Source organism: Sinocyclocheilus anshuiensis, unplaced genomic scaffold, assembly GCF_001515605.1.
Source record: "Sinocyclocheilus anshuiensis isolate Anshui unplaced genomic scaffold, SAMN03320099.WGS_v1.1 scaffold115, whole genome shotgun sequence".
In the NCBI taxonomy this organism is placed as follows: Eukaryota; Metazoa; Chordata; class Actinopteri; order Cypriniformes; family Cyprinidae; genus Sinocyclocheilus; species Sinocyclocheilus anshuiensis.
Window position 1 is genome coordinate 2035727 of NW_015548219.1, and position 24168 is coordinate 2059894.

The 24168-nt window shown below is 37.9% G+C and overlaps 1 protein-coding gene across 7 annotated transcripts in view; it reads right to left on the reverse strand.

Annotated features, from left to right (window-relative positions):
• ndrg4 (NDRG family member 4) overlaps nucleotides 1-23459 on the reverse strand; it is a 36218-nt gene extending 12759 nt beyond the window's left edge. The window contains exons 1-7 of one of the 7 annotated variants that reach the window (XM_016441117.1): nucleotides 23456-23459; nucleotides 19644-19648; nucleotides 17701-17774; nucleotides 10766-10856; nucleotides 9681-9815; nucleotides 6425-6463; nucleotides 1641-1746 (exon numbers count right to left, since the gene is read on the reverse strand). In XM_016441117.1, the coding sequence (XP_016296603.1) occupies nucleotides 1641-1746; nucleotides 6425-6463; nucleotides 9681-9815; nucleotides 10766-10856; nucleotides 17701-17774 (445 nt within the window). In that variant the 5' untranslated portion in view covers nucleotides 19644-19648; nucleotides 23456-23459. Of the gene's footprint in view, nucleotides 1-1640; nucleotides 1747-4038; nucleotides 4461-6424; nucleotides 6464-9680; nucleotides 9816-10765; nucleotides 10857-17700; nucleotides 17775-19643; nucleotides 19832-23455 lie in introns of those variants that run through there. The other 6 variants (XR_001630313.1, XM_016441118.1, XM_016441119.1 and 3 more) reach the window with 6 other exon arrangements.
• Between the last annotated feature and the right edge of the window lie 709 nt (nucleotides 23460-24168).

Below are 24168 nucleotides of genomic sequence, written 5' to 3' on the forward strand. Positions count from 1 at the left end.
TCAACTAGCCTATTATAAATTGATATAAATACATCATATTTTAATAAATACATTATATATATTACATACATTTTATATATATATGTGTGTGTGTGTGTGTGTGTATAATTTATGTAATATGTAATTTATATAATGTAATAAAAAATTCAGTATCAAATTGATATAAATACATCAGTTTTTAATAATGATATATATTACATATATTTCTATACATTGGCCTATGTTTATTGTGTGTGTGTGTATGCGTATGTGTGTAGAAATTCTATAATATATAATAATTTATATACATACTTCCAAATATTATATATATGTATGTTGTATGTGTGTGTGTGTGTGTGTGTGTGTGTGTATATATATCTATATATATAAAATGTATGTAATATGTCATTTATATAATGTAGTAAAAAATAAATACATAAGCTGAAGCTCACGTTCAAGCTACTAACCTCCAAGAGTAGCCATATTTGTAAATAATATAAGTAAATATAAATATATATAATAATAAAAAACATTGGTTATTTTAAATAAACACATTATTTATATTATATAAATAATCAATATATTTGATATATTAATGTAAATATGACTATAAAATACAAAAACTATAAGCTCAAGTTCAAGCTAGTATGTAGTATGCACTAATCTCCAAGAGAGCCATGTTTGTAAATATTATAAGTATTATAAATCAATATAATATAAATACAATATAAATACAAATGTATATAGTATAAATAAAAAATATAACTATAAAATACATATATATAAAAAATAAGATAAAGCTAGTTGGTACTCCTAATCTCCAAGCCATAATTGCGTTTGCCTTTTTTTGATAATTTGTATTTTTTTTGGTGTACTCCCCCCACCCCCCAAAAAAAGGGGGAAAAAAAACTTTGTGCTTCAGTTTTTTGCTCCATCACATATGTGGTGCTGAGATCACCTGCCACCTGAGATCAGGTTCGTCTCACACTGCGTTCAAGCTAGTATGTAGTATGCACTAATCTCCAAGAGAGCCATGTTTGTAAATATTATAAGTATTATAAATCAATATAATATAAATACAATATAAATACAAATGTATATAGTATAAATAAAAAATATAACTATAAAATACATATATATAAAAAATAAGATAAAGCTAGTTTGTACTCCTAATCTCCAAACCATAATTGCGTTTGCCTTTTTTTGATAATTTGTATTTTTTTTGGTGTACTCCCCCCACCCCCCAAAAAAAGGGGGAAAAAAAACTATGTGCTTCAGTTTTTTGCTCCATCACATATGTGGTGCTGAGATCACCTGCCACCTGAGATCAGGTTCGTCTCACACTGCATGCAATCTGTTAACAGAACTGATAAACTGCAGTCAGCTGGCATCCAAATTACAGCTCTGATCACAGCCCACACACATCACTTCCAGAGGGCTGCTCTTTAAACATGCACATATGCAAAAGTACACACACTAACACACAACTATCTCTTGTTGGGAGAAATTAACTCCAGATCAGTGCTTGGAGACAGATGGTCTACCAAGACAGAAATCTACCGTGCAGTGCATGTTGCTTGGGGTATTGGAGAGCAATGTGGGTGTAGTTTACCTTGGTACACAGGTACACACACATACACACACAAACTCTATTTACTTACGGTTGAGCCCAACATCATGGTAGGTCAGGATAGCTGGCTTGTTGCCCTTGGGAGCCCCGCGGATCACCACGTGCAACATCCCATAAGGGGTTTCAATGTCATGTTCCTACAACAACAGAAAAACAACAATTTCAGCAAACAGTCTCAGAAGGTCCAAGCCGGTCATGTCCTAATAACCAATGACCTGAAATGGATCTCTTGAGAGGCCTGGATTGTATATAACATCTAAACAGTAGTTGAGTCAAAACCTGCTAAGGAGTAATAACAGTTTGAAAAGTAATTTTTTTAACAGGATCTGCATTTTTATGTTTAAATAAAAGGTTTTGGCTTTAAGAGAAAATAAAAACAACTATGTGCATCAAAACCGCTCCTTTCCTGGTAAAAAAAAACAAAGATTTTCAAAAGTAAATGAATTTGCGACAGCTGAATGTAACATTTTGTCTGTCAAAAAACGCAACACACAGTAGTATTTACAAGAAGTAGAGGTCCAGGGGGAGTACACGCATTACCTGGAAAACCCACACTACCAGATACTTTGACTACATCATCACTTTCCGAGAAGCCTGAGCGGCTTCAACATGCTGTCTGTCAGAGGCTGTAACGTACCTAATACATAACGCACGTGAGAACTAATTTGTTCCTCACCCACTGAAATTGACAGATTTTTTTTTTTGACGGATGTAGATATCTTCTCAGTTGTTTAAAAGATTAAAGCAATTATCAAAGATTGATAAAACGTTGTTTAATTTTCCAATAAAAGATTATACATTTTTACATCATTTGTTACATTTAATTACTCCTTAGCAGATTTTGACTTACAACAATCAACTACTTTCAATGGGTAAAGAAAAAAAATCTATTTAATCAAGAGTGGCAAGTTAAAAACAAGACTAATTAATATCTCATTAAGCATCTCTGATCCCAGATTCACTGCACACGGTCATGTAACACTTTTAATTGCCTGTTCCAAAGGCATTTTAATCTGAACTGACCCACATTTAGTCTGAGACTTTATTCCGAGCAGAGGAGTGATGGAGGTATGTATGCGTGCATGTTGTTTTTCTTGTCCTGAAGATTATTTCAGCATCTCTAGCTTTCCAGTGTTATGCACAAATCCTAGTAGACACCTCGCAGGCAGCCCACTTCTGAGCTTAACGCAGAGCCACAGAGAGACAGGAAATAAATCTCCCGTGGGGTTTAAACCCCTGTCACTTGGTGTTTTTGATGCTGGAAAAACCATGAAAGGTCAGGGCAGATGCAATGGTCTTTGTGTGTGAGTTTAGGACAGCTGTTTGTGTCCCTCTGTGTTTAGATTGAGATAAAATCTTGTGACAGCTGTCACTGTGCAGCGAAATGTTGAGCATGTTTTCTAGGGAGATGATATGCAACAAACACTAACAGGATAAACAGGAAATTTGACCTAGATTCAACAATATTATGCAAATATGGGGCAGAAAATAGTAAAGCTGTTCATCATCTCTAATGAAAATCTCTTGTCGCTGCTAATTTTTCATTCTCAAGGTCACACAACTGACCTTGTATGAGGATTTTTATGATTAGATTGCAGACATAAGATTTATCATCAGCACCGCATGCGCAAACACATATTTCTGAACACTCTCCAGGTTACTGCAGAGGTACATCAGAGTGTCAGTGCAAATGGCCACCTCACACATGACTGGACATTTCTGCACAACACAGAATTCTAAACACACTTTTTAAAGATGTAACATTTATTGCTCTATATCTTTCTCTCTCTCTTTTTTTTTTTTTGGTCGAAATTTATTTATTTTTTACTGCTCATTTTATTATAATTATTTTTTTTAATATTTGTATTAAATGTTAGTTTTTTTTTGTTGTTGCTTAAGAAGATGCTGCTTTGTTTATGATGTTTTAGTGCAATAATTAGCCATTGTAAATTAAAATAATCATAGATTATCATCAAATGATAACAATAATTACCCATCAAGAAAATGTGCAATGTAATTATTCCACAATTACCAGATCAGTAGGTCAAGCTAGTTAATTCTGTAGAAAAATATTACTATTTTATTATTATTTTTTCTATTAAATATTATGACACTTTTTTTTTACATTTAGAGGATGCCGATTTATTTTTGATGATTTTAGTATAATAATTAGCTGTTATAAATAAAAATAATTTGATATTATCATAGAATGATAACAATAATTAGCCATCAGGAACTGTAAATGTGCAATGGAATTGTTTCGCAATTACCAGTTCAGTCTAGTCATTTCTGACCACAATGCAAATCAGTAGCAAGCTATTTAACCAGCCAAACAAGTAATTATTATATAGTGTACAAATTATTATTACAAAAACATTGTATCTCACACACTATATTTACATTTCTGTAATCACAGATATCCCACTCACCCCATCCCAGCACTCCGGCATGGCTGCTTACAGATTGTGTACGCTTGCTTAAAGGCGTATATTTGAGCAGGAAGAAGACAAGGTCCTCTCCGGGAAATCGGACTCGGATGCAGGCAACCAGAGAGATGCTGCGGTTGTTACAGCGTCTCTTTGTCTCTCCTCATTCTGGTCAGGGTAGTTTTGCAGTGCTGCTGCCCCTCCCCCGACACAATTTCATACCCCACCCCTGTCCTCTCATTGGCTGTCCACAAAAATGGCTGCCTGTTATTGGCTGGGCTTTGTGCCACTCTAAATCTGTTGTGTTCTGTCTGGATTTGTCCCATATTTGCAATCTTTATCTTCTGCATGCCTATAATGGCCTTTAATATAGATATTCTATAATTTTATTGCAATTTAGCAGCTTGGTTTTCTATGAATAGAGGGTTTGTGTCATTGTTTACGATTAACTGCATGTTTAAATGCTTCTGCATATGGTTATTTATCATTCGAATATTATTATTAGACAAAAACACAACACACACACCGAAACAGGCCAGGTCAAAGGACAGTGACAATTTCATGGCAAGGCTCTTGCATGAGTTGTGTATGTGACAGTAAGTGTCTGTGTACGTGCGCTCCAACATGTACACGAGGTACATGGCCCACTTTTGAGACAAGGATGTATTTACATGTGCTGTATTCTGTAGTAAACTACCTCTCTATGAATTTTCAATCTGCATTTTCGGTCTAAGAGGACCATGCTGACTCAAATGCATCTTTTGAGTTTTCTCTTTGGACATGGAAGATTAATCTCTTTGTGGCTGACTTGACTTTTGTTGTCTCGCTTAAACGCACAACCTCTATCTCCCTCTCTCAATTGCAGATCTCATGCACTGTGTAAATACAGTTGCATTGTCATTGTCATAAAAGGATGGACTCCACCCTCCACATCAAACCATACACATTTACACATAAATGTTAACAGGTTTAGTGCTTAATCTAATGTAACAGGCATTTTTAGTTCACGAACAAAGTAAATGTAGAAATCATCATTTAAAAAAAAAGACTTTTAATTGGTCTTTTATTAGCCTTGAGTGCCTTATTGTTATTATGAAATGGTTACTGCCCATCCCAATATGTATAAACAGTACAAAACTGATAGAATGTACCTTGAATGCACTGTAGGTTGTGTAAATGCATCACAAAAATTTTATCTTTAATCTTTTGATGTTGAATTCTCGTTCTAAAATATTATTATATATTATTGTATCTAATGTATTTTATAACCAAAATTAAAATTTGGAAAAAAAATAAAGCATTTCTGTTAGTCATGACTTTTGGCTTATTAACTTTTATTAATAAAGTAAAAAATTAGCTTTTTAACATGCAGCTACTTTTTTAACAATGATATTACTGCAATTTATACCTAGGCCAACATATTTTGGGTTTTTTAGTATGGCTGTCTGGAATGCTATATTGAACAAGCGGACTCTATTGCCAAATCTGATTTATAATGTCACATTTCATTTTTCTTTGTTGGCATTAGGTAACCGTATTGCGCTAGCAAACACCTATTTAATTATCTGTTCTCCATCACAATTAAAAACTCTCACTTGATGAGCATGCGGCTTACAAATCCTATCATCTCCAGCCCTCTCTGCTGTTTGGATTTCTCACTGTTTTATTCAAATTCTTCTTTCTGTGATTTAGGCCTATTTCTGTCAGAGGTGTGAAGAGATGATGCAAACCGTGAGACAGCGACAAAACTAAGGTGATAAAGTTCTTATACCTCAACTTTTATCTCCGTAGTTTGACTTCAATTACAATTTGATCTCTGTAACTCAGTGTAACTCTTAGAGCACATTAAAAGCTGAAAGAAACTGAATATAATTTATGAATTATTATATTATATTATATTACATTGGTGCACATAGAAATGTATTACAAATTTATTAGGTTGGATGTCATGTTGACAGTTAAACTACACTGTAAAAAAAAATTCTGTAGTTTTTACAAAATAATTTTGGCAGCTGTGGTTGCCAGAATAATTTTGTCAGTTTTTTTCCGTAGCATTTTTACAACATTTTACAGTTAAAATTACACTTATTTTTTACAGTGTACCAGTTGTAACCAACAGGCTGGTACTACAAGTTGCTGTTAGTGCTCTGAATAGGATATTGATTGAAACTCAGGAGGTCATAGCAGCACCTCCATGTTTTTCATTCTCTATCACGCTCTCTCATTAACTGTAATTGTTAGCACATTCCACTCTCTAGCCAAGACAAACAAACAATACGTCTTTAATCATCAAACGGAAAAAAAGGAATAATGAGGCTATGTCAGCCTCATTATCATTAGTATAAATCTTAAGTCAATATCAAAAATGCAAAAGGAAGATTCACAATACCTTCCAATCTCCTTCTGCCACAAAGGTCTCACAGTTTTCCTGCAGGAACACAAAAGGTCAGGTTCATCAAAGCCAAAGCACATTCGTTTTAATATGCTATCAGAATCAAATAAGCAGCAACTGGAGCAACACTCTGCAAGGTCCCGCCAGCGAGAAAAGGGTTTCTGTGATGGAAACATTTACTTGAGCTGTTGTTTCTAGAACATTGAGGTTTTTGTCTAGGGTGTAAAATGTACTGAGAAATTATACTTAAATTAAAGTATAGATATCAACATTTTACTCAAATGTCAAAGTATCCAGCCAAAAACATTTAGAGTGAAACCAAAATGTTTCTCAAATGTATTTGTTCAATTTAGAAGCAAATTTTTTAAATTACATTTGAAATTGACTGGATTTTCAAGAGGAAATTATAAAGTGGAATCTAGATTTACATCATGATGACCAGTGATATACTTTTTAAGGAGTATTAAAGTATTTTTTTCTATAAGAAAAGCTGCAGCTATTTATTTTACACTGAGTAAAGTAAACATGCCCTAAAATAATACCGCATACAATAATAAAGTATAATTACTCAAGTACTTTACACCCCTTGTTGTTGTTTCACTAGGCATGATTGGTTAGTATGTGGGTGGCTTAGCTGGCTTCAGATCAGCAGCTATTTGTGGAAAGATAAAACGTGCAAGCTGAGCTTGCTTCAGTGCTGATATGAGGCCTGTTTAACTCCATTATACATTTAAGTATAATGGTTAGCATTTTAATGGCCTGAGCTGGTCCAACACCAGTATTAATGAGTAAAGACACTGTTAAGAACACAATGTGCTATGGGAAAAAAAAGGTGAAATGAGTACAAAACACAGTTGTTAAAAGAACAACTTGAAAACAGGACAACATCTCCTTGCCAGACAACTGTATCACAATACAGTCACCATAGGAATAACAATAAAATCCTTCTCATTCTTCTGAAAAGGTAAGGAAACATGAGTTAGCACACTCTACGTGGGATCAAAACAAAGCATCTATTTTGGAAAAGCAAGTATCACTTATAATGTGATTCTTGTGCAGATTGGCAGAAGCAGGAAGAAACCCACAAACCTAAAGAAAGAGGTTAGTGCATGCAGTTTGAGCTGTTGGCAGCCGAAAAGCAAAAGCAGTTTTACTGTCGGACCAGCAGGTGTCACTCCTTTTCATTGAAACTCTAATGCAGTACTTTCGAGAGTGCAAAAGGGGGCAGCCTTATGGGTAAATAACAGTGTGCTGATTTCTACGGTGGCCGATCGAACCCGGGTCGATCGCGTCAAAAAACCAATGACACGCACTTATCCAACTGCACCACTGGAGCTGATGTTTTACTGCAACTTTTAACTAAATGTAAATAGACACCCCGTATTTTTTATTCCAGAGTAATGACAATTCATACAATACATTTAAACTGAGCTACTTTAATACCATCTCCGACCTTTCTACCACGACTCTGCTGTTCTTCGGCTGGTTCTTCCCTGTATACGTTGATTGACAGATGTCTCGTCCAGTCAGTGGTGAGTAATCCCAAACCAATGGCGCTGTCTCAAACTATACCTACCTTTTCCGGTTGGTCTGATTTGTCGTTGTGTTTTCTGACTTGTAAATTTGTTTTCGGATTTGTCGTTGTGTTTTCTGACTTGTTATTTTGTTTTCGAATTTGTCATTGTGTTTTCTGACTTGTTATAATGTTTTCTGAATTGTTGTGCTTTCTGAATTGTTATTTTGTTTTTTAGACTTGCATTTGCGTTTGTAATTTGTTATTTTGTTTTCAGAATTGTGATTTGCTCTGCACTTCTCGGCCACCGTAGATTTCTTCTTGAGGAACTGAAATTTATGACACTAGTATATAAAGCTTTCTTCACATTGTGCATAAAGCTGATTTGTGTTTCAAATCCCATCTTAAGCAATGCCATTTTGCATCCACAGTCAGAATCCAGCATATCTACATAGGTTGCCATAGTAATGATATAGGTGTTAGCACAATACTAAACAAGAGTCTGTGTGGAAAGAATTGAATTTTGCCTGTGCTCATGTCCATCATGATATCTTGCTATCATGGCAACATATTCAGAGCCATTACTGTACACATTTAATCATATGTTTTGTTAAAAATCACTCACTTGTTCTTGTTCACTTTATGAATGCCATATGTTAACATAAGTGATTGTATTCACACACAGCTATTGACATTTCTAAGCTTTTCATATGACGTTACAATCATGTTGCAATAAATATCCAACAAAAACCTTAAAGGGATAGTTCACCCAAAAAATTAAATTCTGTCATTAATTACTCACCCTCATGTTGTTCCAAACCCATAAGACTTTAATTCATCTTCGGATCACAAATTAAGATATTTTTGATGAAATCCGAGAGCTTTCTGACTCTCCATAGACAGCAACGCAACTACTATGTTCAAGGCCCTGAAAGGTACTAAGGACATCGTTAAAGTAGTCCATGTGACATCAGTGGTTCAACCGAAATTTTATTAAGCTTTTTTGTGTGCAAAGAAACCAAAAATAACATGCATCTTGGTACTCTCATGAACGTGCGTCGAAGACTGACACGGAAGAGAAGAAATTGTTGAATAAAGTCTTTATTTTTGTTTTCTTTGCACAAAAAAAGTATTCTCATAGCTTCATAAAATTAAGGTTGAACCACTGATGTCACATGGGCTATTTTAACAATGTCCTTACTACCTTTCTGGGCCTTGAACATGGTAGTTGTGTTGTTGTCTATGCAAGGTCAGAAAGCTCTCGGATTTCATCAACAATATTTTGTGTTCCGAAGATGAACGAAGAAGCTGAAAGACAAAGCTAAAGACAAACCTGTGACTTGTTGATGTTTTTTTTTTTATACTATTATCATGTGCAAAGCAATTAGCTTAAGAAAATAATAATAAAAAATAGCAATAATAAAATGACACAGGTAATCCACTGATCGTTGTTTAAAATTGTGCTAATGCTAATTAGCAGTGTGTTTGAATATAAACATTGTGCCAAAAAGAACATTTCTATGTTGCACACATCACAATTTAAAATCTGTAATTTTCCCCAAATAAGACAGCATGTGAAACTGTGAATGGGTTTTTTGGTAGAGACTTGTGGAGAGACAAAATATCAGGCCTTGTTTGGTCTTTTCTAACAGAGCTGCATCTAAAGTAACAAAGGACTTGAGAGAAATTAGTATCTTTTAGTTGGAAACATGGACGTGCTCTGTGCGGTAATCAGCCTACCGGGAAGTACCCGCTGGTCCGAAGGCGTGTCAGGCCGAGCCAGTGTCGGGCGATGGCATGCCAGCGTTTTGGGGGACGAGCCGTGGGGGGGGAGGGCGTAGCACAGGGCAGCACGTGCACACACTGTCCTTTAGCCTGCCACGTTACACACAGACACAAACACTAGTTACAGCAAACTACAGTAGACAGTGCCCTCAATAGGACCGGAGGACAATGCTTTGGTGGCAGAGGTGAGAAGCTGAAGAAAAAATGATGATATGCATAAATGGTACTGTGTGATATGTGGGGAATATAAGCAGCAGATACAATATCCACACAACAAGCTGAATGAATGAATTGCCATGACTTCCAATCATTTGCAATTAGTTCATGTGAGTTTTTATAATCTTTTTACAGATTACACTTAGCAGTTTGACAAAATGTTCTAGAGCTGAACATGAATGGAAAAATATTAATTTCTAGATTTTTTATGCTGAGAAAATACACATTTTTCATTTCTAGTTCATGACATCAACTAATGTGAACATATATAACTTTATTGTTACGTGTTACCAAGAATTTATAAAATTCCTGGCCTGGAAAATCTAAATTTTTACACTTCAAATTAAAATTTAAAGCAGTGCATTTTATTGATTGTTGACATTGATTTAATCAGATAAGGGTTAGAAATTACAGTAGGTCGCATCATTAATCAGTGGATTTCAGATGTACTAGCACCACTCAAATGTCTATTATTAATTGTGCTCTGATGAATATCAGAGCACTTCTAACGAAAAGCAAGAAAGTAGTTCACCCCTTGTTGTCCAGTGTCCTAAATTTTTAACTGATATTTTAAAGACATTTATTTTTACTAGCATTAAAGACATATCATGCTTTTCATTTCACATTAGCTTAACACAGATGTGTGGATTAAGATGAAATGTGGTATCTGGTAAGCATAGATAAATCCTTTATCATGCACACACACTCATCCAATTTTTTGTTCTCTTGCCTAAAAACAGGGGGCCATTTTTAACTGGTCTACTATATTTAGCCATGCACACACACTCACACACACACACACACACACAAACACACACACTCACCATCTCTGTTTCCTGTCCCCTGGATTCTGGCAGTAGTGGTTTCTCTTCAGTGAACTGTTGATCCTTCATGCCAGCCATCCTGGAGAGCAACCTGTAATCACCATGGCAACACACACACCTGAGATTAACAAGGCTATTCGACAGCAAACCAAAATCTAATCAATCCGCCTGGTGCTCCAATATTGAAATATTACCTACACCACTCAAATCTTGTATACAGTCCCTGCTGGGGAAAAAAATCAGATCATACCAGCTTAAAGACCCAATGATATCAAAATTGTAGTTCCTCATGATATCTAAATTGTAGTTTTGTGGCTTTTATTCCATGTCTGTTAGCTTTGAGATCATCTATATTATAGAGTATTCAAAAAAGTTGACTAAATTAACTTTAATCAGATATACGCATTTAAAATGGACAGAATTTCTCTAACCGAAAACAGACCACAAATGTTGATGACTCATCCTGCACTACAGATTTTTGTCCAATCAGATGTTCTCTAGAATCCAAATGTCCCTCCACCTTATACCACCTGCAACAAATTAACAAGTGCATATGTTAATGGCTGAGACATAACCTCTTCAATATGCCCTGCCCAAACTTCCTGTTTCAATAGGAAATATGTAACAACTGCGCTTGTTAAACAATTTCCCAGGGGTCTTTAAGGTGGTAAAGCTGGTCAAGGTGTGTTTTGGAACATACAGTAGCTAAGTTGGTAGGGACTAGTGCTGTGTTCAAAATATCGATACGACGATGTATCGTCACAGAGATTTGACGATACGAGTATCGATGCAGCTGGCCCTGTATCGATATTGTGGCACGTGTGCAGCAGTAGACCGCGCTTAATTTGAATACAAGAACAATGTTTAAAATTGAGCAGAAAAGTGCGAGGTTTCTAAAAAATAATGAATAGAGAATAATATATAGGCTACAACAAGGTTTAATCTGGCCGCAGAGGAACACAACTGGGTTGTCTGATATAAAGAGACGTAATCCCCAAAATAGAGCTTCACACTTACGCAATACGGAAATATCTGCTAAATGTGTTACTTATCTTTGTCAACCTGGCAACCATGTGCACATGGAAAGATGCAGAGATGCAGAAACACTGCAAAGATGCAGTGCGAGGAGTTGCATTTCAGCACCTGGTTTTATTGCATAGACGTGCAGGTGTGTGCACTTTTATATAGAGACACTTCAAGAAGGCTGCAACAATAGAACGCAGAGGAACGTTTTTAAGCTTCTGTAGTGAATGTTTGTAATGATTGTTTTCTATATGAACTCATTTGAATGCCAAGATTTTAAGTTTTTAAACTCTCTCCACTGTGGATAAATGAACTTGCTTTCTGAAAACAGCGGTTAGCTTGCAGTTTAGCGATCTCCACTTCAATAATAAGCGGAGCTGCGCGGAAAGTTACAAAAAAATGCACGGGAAACGACGTCGCACGCACTCAAAGCGAACTTCCGCCAACACCGCGATTACGGCATATTTGCCGCGCGCACCTAAGCGAACTTGCGGACGCGTCGAGTATAAATCAGCCTCGAGACTAGGTTGATACCAGCTAACCATGGTTGTGTCTCTTTCCACTCCCTAGTTCTCTATGGAAAGAATCAGTATATCATAAACACGATTTCGGGCATTAGCAAGGACCTTGATCCAATAAACATTAGGATACTAATGACTCAATTACATGCAACATGATTATGACATTATGCATTTAACATATCAGCAACATTACTGGTCTGATGGCTTGAAGGACTGAAGAAGACAAAATTTTCATACACTGCAGTAGCTTATGCTTTCATTCATGAATGAATGTTTCAGTACACTGGAATGTCTTATGGTCTGTGTGCACACCAACAGCGAAGCAAATATTCGCATCATGTTATCGCACTAGATTACTGGCGGAAAGTTTTCAACTTGCGTAGAAGACGCGTTTGAGGCGTATATCGCGCATTTGTGGCAAACGCGTCACCCGCAATTGCACTGACTTTGTATGTAATCTACTCACGTGAATAATTACATTTGTTTTTGGTGTGCACACACCATAAGGAATGGCTGGCTACCTGAGCAGTGTACTAATTACAGAACTAGGGAGCGGATTGAGACACACCCCATGTAAAACCAGCTACCATCAGAAGTTGGTTTTAACTGCATTTTTTCAGCAGGCATGCTAATCTGGCTCCAAATAATTTAAAACTACATGTGGTTATGGGGTTTCGTGGACTTAAAATGAGGTGGCATTGTGAACATGGCTTGAATGTTGTTTGGTGGTCAGGTTCACGATGACACAAAAAGGCACAGACTTGTCAGTCTCCAGGAGCACATGGCCAATTGTGACATTAGCTCTCAGGTTGTCAAGGCATCTGTTGATGGATGAGACAATGTACTTTTCCATTAGATTCTTATTAAACATCAGCTGTGCAGCTGAAGGTAGTCGTCTCATGGGAGCTCTGTCAGTGTCAACTGATATTTCGATAACACAATGCCAAGCTAACGAACACCTCCACAGCCTACTGCTAACTTTATTGGACTCTAATAGTTCTGCAAACACATGCGTATGTAGATGAAGATTATGACGCATGCCGTTATTTACAACTTTAATGGAAATATTGCTAGTGTAATCATTTAGGCTAAGCAAACGTCGTTAGCAAGTTTTAGTAGCATTTCTGAACATCTAACGTTCCTGCCATCCAAGTGCTGTGAAAACGAGTAAACAAGAACATGAATGAGAAATAATAAGGAAAAACAACCTCATCAAATATTAGTGCAGATTGTTGCCACTTTTACTCAAGAGATGACAGAACACTTTGATATATCATTCTCTTGCAAGAGTCGCACAATAACTGAGTTTAATTCAGAACACTTCAAGTCAACCGAAAAGTCATTCCACTCTTATTTCCTGTCAGTGCCAAGAGCTGCATGAATCTGGAATCATGGGCAGTGTAAATCAAACCCTCAGATGTGAACGGATAGAATGATTCAGAGCCCTGCAGGGAATGATTATTTTGGTTGCATAACACCTCCCATGAGGTGATTATAACGAGGTCTAGACATGACCACAATACTCTCAATTGGCCTCTCTTTCTCCCTCCCTTTCCTCTCTGTCACGATCTCTCTGTTGCTCTATCTTGCCTTCCCGCCTCCCCCACATGTACTGACCTTTCTCAGATCATTATTATAATCATTAGTGCTCTGTTTTGCTACACCATAATAGAGAAACATTTTTACTCTTTCTAAACAGAACGTGAGTGGTGCTTGCCAGTGCTTCCACGCAGCCATAATTGCTATGTAGTTTCTATGGTGTTCTGGTTGTTTTTGAGCTTGTTGCATGTGGTTGTTGACTAGCCCAAGTCAACCGGGTCCAGCCTAAATGAAATTCTGGTCACTAGATAAGTCTAGTAGCTTATAAAGGTAATACTACACCTCTCCACAACAAGCTGCATAATTTAAGGCGGGAGTTACATGCCAAAGTTTAATACTGAGGACTGGTTTGTTCATATCTCTAAACCCAAGTATGAGCAATAGTAATAACAACCTTAGCATGTACCAATAACTAATTATTGACTAAACACTGACTGGCTTTTGGATTGTGTGGGTAAAGATAAATAATTTGGATCCATGATATTTAAAAGTGTATAAATATAACAGCTAATTTATGATCATCAATATTAATATCATCCTATACTAAAATTACAGCATAAAGAACAAATAAATGTATTCATGTCAAATATCAACCTGTAACCCTTCTTGTTTGAAGAGATTTATTTTTGTGGGTTCTGTACCCCTCAGTGTTGCCATGGTAACCTCTAGTAATGTCAGTAGACGCCCCTGCAATCTTCAGGGAGTTGGATAACCTTTATCTTTCCTTCTTTATCCTTTTCAACAGAATCACTGCTAGTCCTAACTGCAGTACTAGAAAAACAGAGAGTTTGGAGTCACCAAGATAATGTGTTAACTCTCAGACATGTTGAATCTAAATAGAGTTCATGTATTGAGCAGGCGACATCAGCCAGAGCTTTTTTGACTCTGTTCAGTGACAAAAAAAAATAAAAAAAGTGTGCATAAGAGAATATGACACTGGAAAGACCATTGGAGGAGTATTCTGTCAGACACCAAATCAACAGATATGCTCAAAGGCAAGGGTCTGACCTAATATACAGAATCCCAATCAATACTTGGAAACTGGGTTAAGACAATGTATCTATGGCAAACTAAATCTATGGCGAACGGCTTTAGAATGATCTAAAAGCATTCTCTGAATGCAAAACAGGCGAAGGATCTTGGCACAAAACGTCAAGAAGCTGAGCAGTACAGTCTCCTTGGCATCTCTATTAGGTTATACAAGTGATCGAAGTTTTAATTAGCCATTTGGATGCTAACATAATCGAGGTAAATAAAAAGAACATGGCTGCATAAGCAAGGTGTAGAGAGTGCTAAGTACCACCCACATGCTGGCAGAATCAAATATACCAGGAAATAAAAATAAATAATGTCATTGTGGAAGTATGGGAGAAATCAGTGGAAGACCTGAGCTGTTGTAGTTTTTACAAAGCACTTGTTGCTGCCTGGAAAAAGTCAAACGTCAAGACAAATACAGTATCTTCCTTTTACGCTTATTGAAAACTGGCTTCATTGCTGAGTTAGTTTTCTCTGTGTTTTTATAGAATGAATGATCTTCTTGTTCTTCTAATGTGTATATTTCACTCATGTCCAAGATTCTTATAAGGATCCACTTTATAAGGTCAAATGTTGAGGGTGATGGAAAACGAAACATGTTAAGCAAAAAAAAAAAGCTCAAATGGGCATAAAAACACAACTAGCTCACATAACCCTCACAATAAATAGACTGTTCCAGGAACTTCAGTCATAAGGCGCTTTCGCACCACGTAGTTCTAGGAACTAGCCAGCAGGGTGGTTCGTAGTTCTAGAGAACCAATTTCCCCCTCAGGTCGTTTTCCTGGTTGCATTCGCACCGGCAGCAGCCGATAGTGACATCTTTATTTGCGGCATTTACAAACATCAACAACCGGTGAATGGAGGACACCGCATTCAAAGCTGTTTTTGATGTTTGTTGTGGGTTTCGTGATAATGGAAATAAACGCACAATTTACGCGATTAAAAGAGCATGAAAATCTGACTAAATCTCCAATGCAACTTGCAGTGTTATCATCGAGGCTGAGGAAAGAACACAATGCTGCAGACAACAGGTAAATACCATTATCGCTGTTTTGCATTTTCGTGGAGTAAATATGTTTACATGGCTTTTCAAAAATGCTGGGTAGCTGGTGTTTCGTATACGTTTGGCCAGTCACCGTACACTGCGTCACTGATAGTTCCTATAGGACTGTTTTAGACCCTACTCTGAAGTAGGAGCTACATTAGTTCCCCCAAACGGAGTTCCTAGAACTATATACGTTCCTAGTCCTTCCGGTGCAAACATGCCAAAAACAGGAACTTCCGCCAATAGTTCTAGGAACTATGGAAAGGTTCTTCCAGTGCGAAAGCGACTATACACTAATGCACACCCTAGTCCATTAAACCTGTGTTTCTCAACTCGAGTCCTGAGGACCCACCTACCAGAATGTTTTAGATGCCTCATTAATAAAACACTTGATTCAGCTCATCGGATTCTTAGTGTGTTAGATATGGAGGAATCTAAAACATTCTGGGAAGTGAGTTCCAAGTACTGTATACAGACAGTACAATAACAGAATATGTCTTATATTAAAATCGAGATAAAAAGCAGCTGTGGAACTCAAATAAACTTGTTGTAATCTCAACCCCTTAGAGAGCTCACTTCACACCTCCAGTGGGATTTTGGGTAACATCTGAAGGACCAGTCATGGCTATCTGGCTTTCAAAGACGCTCTGATAGTGTTGTACCACCAGAATCAACCATGTTTTCAACCCCTCACACTGCCTTTTGTCAGGAGCTGCCTAGTGCTGTAAGCCAGGCTGACGGAAGGTGAGTTGGTATGTGGTCCTCAATAACGCCATTTTACCTTGGCCGAAAGTACAGTAAGCTGGCCGAACCTTACCTTAAAACAGGTTTCTACTGTATGGATCAGTAGGAAACCAATCCTGAGATGTTAGGTGTGGTTTCCTTGAAATATTAATGGTTCCATTTTGATAAACAGCCTGCATCTAAAAGCTTTCATGAAGCAATATTTCGCCTCGGCCTGGGCATGTATCACAGCTGCACACTTATTTAGGTCAGAACAAAATACAATCAAGTCCATAATAGTTTTCTTCACTCATGTGCAGTCAAATTATTCATGGAGATTTTTCATTTATTGTAGTTCATTAACATGAAATTGGTGTCACATGGCTCAGTTGATTATAAGCTGCATTGGGGGCACTGGAGGTCAAGAACTGCAGAAGGCAATTCGAGATTTGAAGGACCCTCTTGAACAGAAAAACATTCAAAGTACAAAAGCCACCAAAACAGAACAATGGACATCAAGGTTGATATGCATCTTTGCATATGAACATTTATTTTCAGTATCAAAAAACACGTAGCTCAGGCAACAACTGATTGGAAGACATTCAAGACTTCATAATTCAGATTCCTAATGTATATAGTGGACATGAGACTTACAATAAAGTATAAAATAATCTTTTTAGATGAAATCAGCTTGAACATAAACCTAAATGAACGGATTGTTCAGAGACTGAAGGCTGAAACAATAAACAGCTATTGGGCGATGAATTATGAAGAATGATCTACGGCAGTAATGATGGTTATTAACACTTGACCTTGTTTGGCCATTGCCCAGTGATTGGTCGACAAATCAAGGTGTGATCATTATGTGGTCAGACACAGCAACGGGCCATGGATTTCACAAGCAAAGAGACGAACAAAAAATGAAGGGATTGATGCTAAAAAAACGGAAAAGAAAGGCTAGAACCTCGGTTACAGGCAGAACTACGTACATTGTCTGCAGCAGGCTCTGTGGAACCATGCAGCTAGTCTTGGATGGGAAGTTCCAGAACAATCCAGGCCCCATCTATCAGTACAAAACAAGATCCATTTGTAATTCAGCTATACACAATATTCGGTATTCAGAAAACTCTCACAGTAAGTACGTTAAACTGGGCAATATATTGAAGAAGCCCCCTCAGAGTTGAGCTTCTGTACACTAATATGCAAACTTGTCCCAGGGCATGCCTCTTACAAAGAGATGTTTTATGAAAAGGTTCCAGACAATTCACAAAATCCTCTATAAATAACATTATTTATATAAATCTCAAGCCAGGAGAATATCTATTAAAGTAAAGCTAACATGCAGTTTATTGAAGAGTCTTTTTCCATGCTCAGTGATGGAACAGTACAACAGTTCTAACAGGGAAGGCTTCCAGGCGGTATGGGTTTTGTACGAGTGAGACAGAAAAGTTTCCAAGGCGTCTGTTGCATTGTTATTGTCACGGTCCGGATGTGTGGAGGCAGGCAGGACGACGAGGACGATATGGCGAGGAAATGAGCAGCAATCTCCATCTTGTGTTTTTGGGTCGGTTATTCTGTCACGGTCCGGATGTGTGGAGGCAGGCAGGACGACGAGGACGACAAGGATTCCAATAATGACATTTATTGTTGACACAACAAGGCAGGTTCAGGTAGGTGAGACACACACTCGGGGTAACATTAACAATAACCGACACCAATGCTCAGACAGACAGGAACTAATATGGGGTGAATAATTAGAGGCAGACAGGTGAGCACAATGACGGTGATTAACTAATGATTAGACGGGCTAAACCAACACAAAGGGAAGAAACCACAACAAACAGTCCACAGGGGCGTTACAGTTATATAATGTAGAAATGGGGGCATCTCGTTGTTGTCTTGCAGGGAAATTTAGCAAAAAAAAGAAAAGAAAATTAATCAGCCTTGCGTCATGTTGCGTCAGTATTGCCATCTTTTTTACAAGGCTGAATGAAAGATATCCATTATTTTCAATTACTCATTTTCAAAACCATGCCACATAATATCATTCATCTTTACAGCTGTAATCATCACACAAATTAGTAATTGAAGTACCTGCTTGAATTTCCACCAACCTTTCAGTTACACAGACAAAATGTATTTCAGCTGCACGCCATGTTGTCAACCAAGTGTGACAAAGGTGTGGCAGTTGCCATTAGCTGTAGAATAAAACTGTTTTATTTTAAATTCAACATAAAGATTCTCATTTTAAGGCACGTGCTAACAACATCATCCATCACCCCTTTAAAACTGAAAGTGTCAAGGCTTATGATAAGTCAGTTTATCCACCCTGGAAAGTTCCACGGCCCTCCTGGCCTCCTATGCAAGCTGGCACACAACCAGGTACACTGGCGTCAGATATTCTGTGAAGTGTTATTGAGATTAGGAAAACAAAAGCTCTGCTTATCTGTTATTGCACAGACCTGAATACTTCTCAACACCACAGCAGATAGCATTACTCCAATGAACAGGAAAGGACACTTGTTAGTAGACTTACCCATAATTTAAGGGGTGGTCTGGATGGACTGCGACTGGCTTGCTGTTTTTGGCAAAGCTTCCCTGTCTGACGCAGTTATTTTGCAGGGTTAATAAATTTAACCTGTGGACCTCCCATTCACGCCAATGCAGAGGCTGGAACTATGAGGTGTAGCTTATGACACAAGCACTGTAATACTCGCAGGAGGGACTCTAATGCTTCTCTTCAGATGGAGTCCCTCAAGGCCTTGTGTTGAGGCACTTTTTGATCTGATTGTATGTTCATACAGTACACCTTGTATCGAAACAACCAAGTATTTAACATGACCTAACAACAGAACAGAGTTCTCTTGAATGATCATTTTAATTTGTGCATCTTTGCAAAAATGAGCACAATAACCAAAGAGATATTTCTTACCTCTGCTGAAGGACTGTGTTCTGTTGTCGTCTTAAAGGATTCTGATGTGTTTAGCCTCTTTTTGTTTGCTCGTGAGTGTGTTTCGGAGCGATGCTGTCTACCCAGTGAGAGCTATGCTGTGTGAATCTCTCTACCTCTGTTCCACCCTCCCTCATTCGCTCACTCTTCCCCTCCCTTCTTTTGCTCTGTAATAAACAGAGAACACGTGTCCGTTTGGATGATGCAGCCTGAGCCATACCAACAGATGAGAGTGAGACAGAGGGAGGGAGAGAGTAAGAGCAGTCACAGAGAGGGACAGAGAAGAGGGACACAAGGAGAGAGAGATAGGAAATTGGATACAGGAGAGGAGTGAAAGAATAGCGAAGGGCAGACAGGAAGGAGGGAAGGAACCAAGGAGAAAGAGAGGAGAAAGAAGTAGTGAGACAGGGATATTGAGTAAAGCCTGGAGGCTTAGAATGAAAGGCTGTCCAATTAGACCACAAGTGGTAGCTCTGTACAAATGATTCTTACACTTCAGGGGGAAGGCACAAATTTGGCAGCATGAGCTTTTATCAAGTCAGCTTTTACTAGAAACTGTTCTCCCAAGATTATTAGCACATACTCATATACCCACCCAAACACTGCTATAACAAACCCACACATTTACTTATCACAGCATGAATCGAGGACACAGACACATACGCCCATGCATGTGTTGGTACAAAGCAGTTTTCTTCTTCTTTGTACTATTTTATAGCAATTTGCACTTTTCCCTGAAGACTACTTCTAATGTTAGTCAAGGATTCTTGCACTATAAACAGCTGTAATTAGGCATATTTTTCAGCCTCTCCCTAACTCTTGGAATTGTCTGTTTTTGCTACTATACCCTCTATAGCTAAATCGGCTTGTCTCAATGTACTAAGGCAGTCAAGTTTCAAGACTGGTTAACATGGTTCAGTTAGCCAGTCCTGTTGGAAGATACTGTAAAAAAAAAATCAATTAATGGTCATTCAAAAGAAGCTGCATGACTGACTACATATTTTTGATGCAAACAAATTGATAAATGTTTGGGGTGGTGGTAATATTGACAATGATGATGATACTGATGGAGATGACTTAGGCTGCGTTTACACTTGGCATTAACATGCGACCTGTATCCGGATTTTGTCCACATACACATTGAAAAGACAAGTGTAAACGGGCTTCTGATCGGAATGTTATCCGATCAGCGTGTCCTGGTCCAGAGTTAGTCGAGGACGCATTGTGATTGGATCTCAGTGTAATGTAAACGCAATCCAGCCATCGTGTCTGCATTCGCGCCATAGAGTGTGATAATCACTTGTCATTTGCAAGACGCCAAGAACATTGAATCATAGTAAATCAATATCCTAATTAACACAACCAAAGTATGGAAAAACTGTACCATGCCTTGTTTCCCCCTACGGTCTCTGTCTTTAATATTTTTTAATGTTGTACCAAGAGAAATGTTGCTGGCTAGTCTGACTCAGCCAAGTAGCTTCAGGCTGGAAATTGTCAGCAATTTTGAAATTGCAATAAAACTTTCCCTGGCAATTCTGAGGGTCTTTTGCTGCTGGAAATTCCATATAACCCACTATGCAGCCAGAATCAGGAATCTAAATAAACTTTTCTCATTATCTTGTTGGCACAGTTGAAAAGTCAAGGGGGTAAAGGGAGCACATGCCAACCCATTAAGGTTCCTACATTTTAACCATTTAAAATCAAATGAAATATGCTCTGATTTGGTGACAGAATCAACCATGGCAGCCTCCTGTCAATATTTGAGAGAGATGTTAAAGCCGACCTACAGTATTTCAGCACACTTGTTGAGTTGACTGAATAAGAGATGTGATGTCATATAAAATCAACTCACATTATTCTGCATATTCTTTGCTGAAGGCTGCTTTCTGCTCTTCAACTTAAAACTTGTTAATACACTAGCTCAAACCAGCCCCAAATGATTATGTTTAGCTTATGGACTAGTTATCACCACATACTGTACACAACAGTGCAGCATAGTATACATTCCTCCCTGCTTCATTGTTGCAAATTAAAGACAGTCACATTCTTGGCTCACAATCTTGCAGGCTAATTGACCCTTATTTGTCCCTATATTAGCTCTGCGATAAGGAGAAATCAGGTCAGTCGCCTTTTTTGGAAAGGTCTAGAACAGTAGATGGACTCTAGCCAGGTTTTAAGTGGTGAATTGGGAGAAACCTGGCAGCGGAGTGACCACAGTTGATAGGCTAAGCACGTTTTGAGTCCTTGTTTATCTGAGGTTTGGTTGTCTGTACCTGTGCCAATGTGACAACCTTAAACTGCTCATTTAAACTGCTCAGCAAGACATACCCAAGGCACATACTATCACAGAGGCAACACAGCTGGCTCGCTGCAATGTGGAGAGCGTCAATATTGTACATCTTTTTCTGGAGTATAGATGGTAAGAATAAGGAGTGTCAGAGGAAGACGTACAGTAGAAGTTGACAGAATCCTCAATGGAACTCAACTTTTGTTTCTGAATTATCATTTGCTTGAAAATGGACAGGCAACAAATCCAGACAATGGCCATCACAACTGCCATGCCTTATGTGGCCTCGTAGTTTTCACTTACACATAGGGCTGCAAAATAAATTGAAATAAATTGAGATTATAAACTGAGATTATATGGTGTAGATTTCAGTATTACATTTAGATCTACAATTGTTGAATCCAGATGTTCTATTTACAGCCTGTTCTTTGCATTGATGATGGAGAATCAACTTTATTTTGTGTGATTTGAGTAGCTTTTTAAGAAATGATACTTCCTGTACCAGCTATCACCACCTTGTTGTTGAATCCCATGTAGACCGATGTTGCCTCAGCACATGCTTGAATCCAGAACTGGATTTTGTCTGAAACGTAAAAATGCTTATTTTATTTGACATACTACATAATTGACAAAAAAAGAGGTAAAGTGAGAAATGCGCTCACAGAGACAGCCACTATGACACACCAAAACCCACGAAACACCAAGATTGCAACTTTCTTTGAAGACAGTGTGTGGTTGCCCATGAAAAAATCACTGCATAGCAACAACCTTCAGCAACCTGTGTTTCAGCACATAAGTTGTCTCCGTACATGCTTACGTATAAATTGGATTCTGTCTGAAACAGGATGCTTCTTATATGTGGTGATCTGCCAATCGAATGAAGAGAAAAAGAACACTAGAGATGGACAGCTGAGCTATGACTCATCCCACCATTCTAGAAGGAATGAAGGAGAACAGGTCACTTGACTCTGATATTTATGGATGTTCAGCCTGAACACACTTGTCAGGCAAAAACAAGGTGAGGAGAGAGGTGGTGAGAAAAAAAATATATAAAAACACAGGAGAAGACACCATTTATTGCACATCCAACACTCGCTCTGCCTATTTATAAAAGACAGGTCACTCTGCAATCCTGCAAACAAAACAGACGAATGAGGCATTGCAAGTAACTCAGAAAGGAAAGGGCAGTGTCTTCCAACACCCTATCCATTCCGACATCAAACATCAGCAGAATTTCCACAAGGGTTGTTTTGTACAAAAAGGCAAAGAAGACAGTGCCTAGTCAAAAAACTGAACAAATTTGGTAAAGAACTCACCTGTTTGGGCAAGTTGGACCACTCAGCTCATTTAAATTGAAGGTGCATCATATCTAAATATTATTCCACCTGTAGTGTTTACAAAATATCTGATGACTAATAGTTTGAAAATAAGGTGATTATTAATAATAGGCTAGCAACAACAAGTGGTACAAATAAAAGCTATATGAAATGTTCCATATGCCATTAACCTAAATACATTTGTGAAAAAAATTTGCCTCCTCATTTTAGAAGTCCACCACAGGTTTCACCATCAAAAATATTAACAAGGGGGGCATAAAACACTGTTCTCAACCTCCCACCTACTTTAGTGCACAGGCTTGTTTGAGCCGGTGTTTCAGAGTGAATGCAAACCCAGTTGGGGAGAGATTAGCCACATCTGAAGAGCAGTGCGGGGGCGTTAGCTTAGATACGGCTAATCCTGACACCTCTGTTTCTCTCTCCATCTCTCACTCTTGCCTCTTATGCCTCCGAGTCGTGTCTGTTCTTTTCAAACGAGAAGGTCTGAAAATCGGCTCACTGGAACGTCTAAGGCGTGTAGCGTCTGCGTAGAATCATGCATGATCTTTGGGGTTTTATGGCTTAAGAGACCCTTTTAGCTTTTAGAAGCCAAAAGAAGCTCAAAGACAGACATGGGAACACTAGTGGATACTTTTCCTCTAACTCTGTTAAAAAGATATGCAACACAGTCAGCTGAGGACAGATGGGATCTGAAATCATTTGCAGGACCCTCATGCAGTTAAAAACATGAATAATTCTGCAACAAATTAGAGGTCTATTGAGAGAGGAAGGGATTATGGAAAAACGTCAGTGCTTTTTTTTTAGAAATGTTGTAACTTTTTGGGTTCACATTAGAATATTTTCGGTCTGTCTGTCTCTGTGTGTGTGTGTGTGTGTGTGTGTG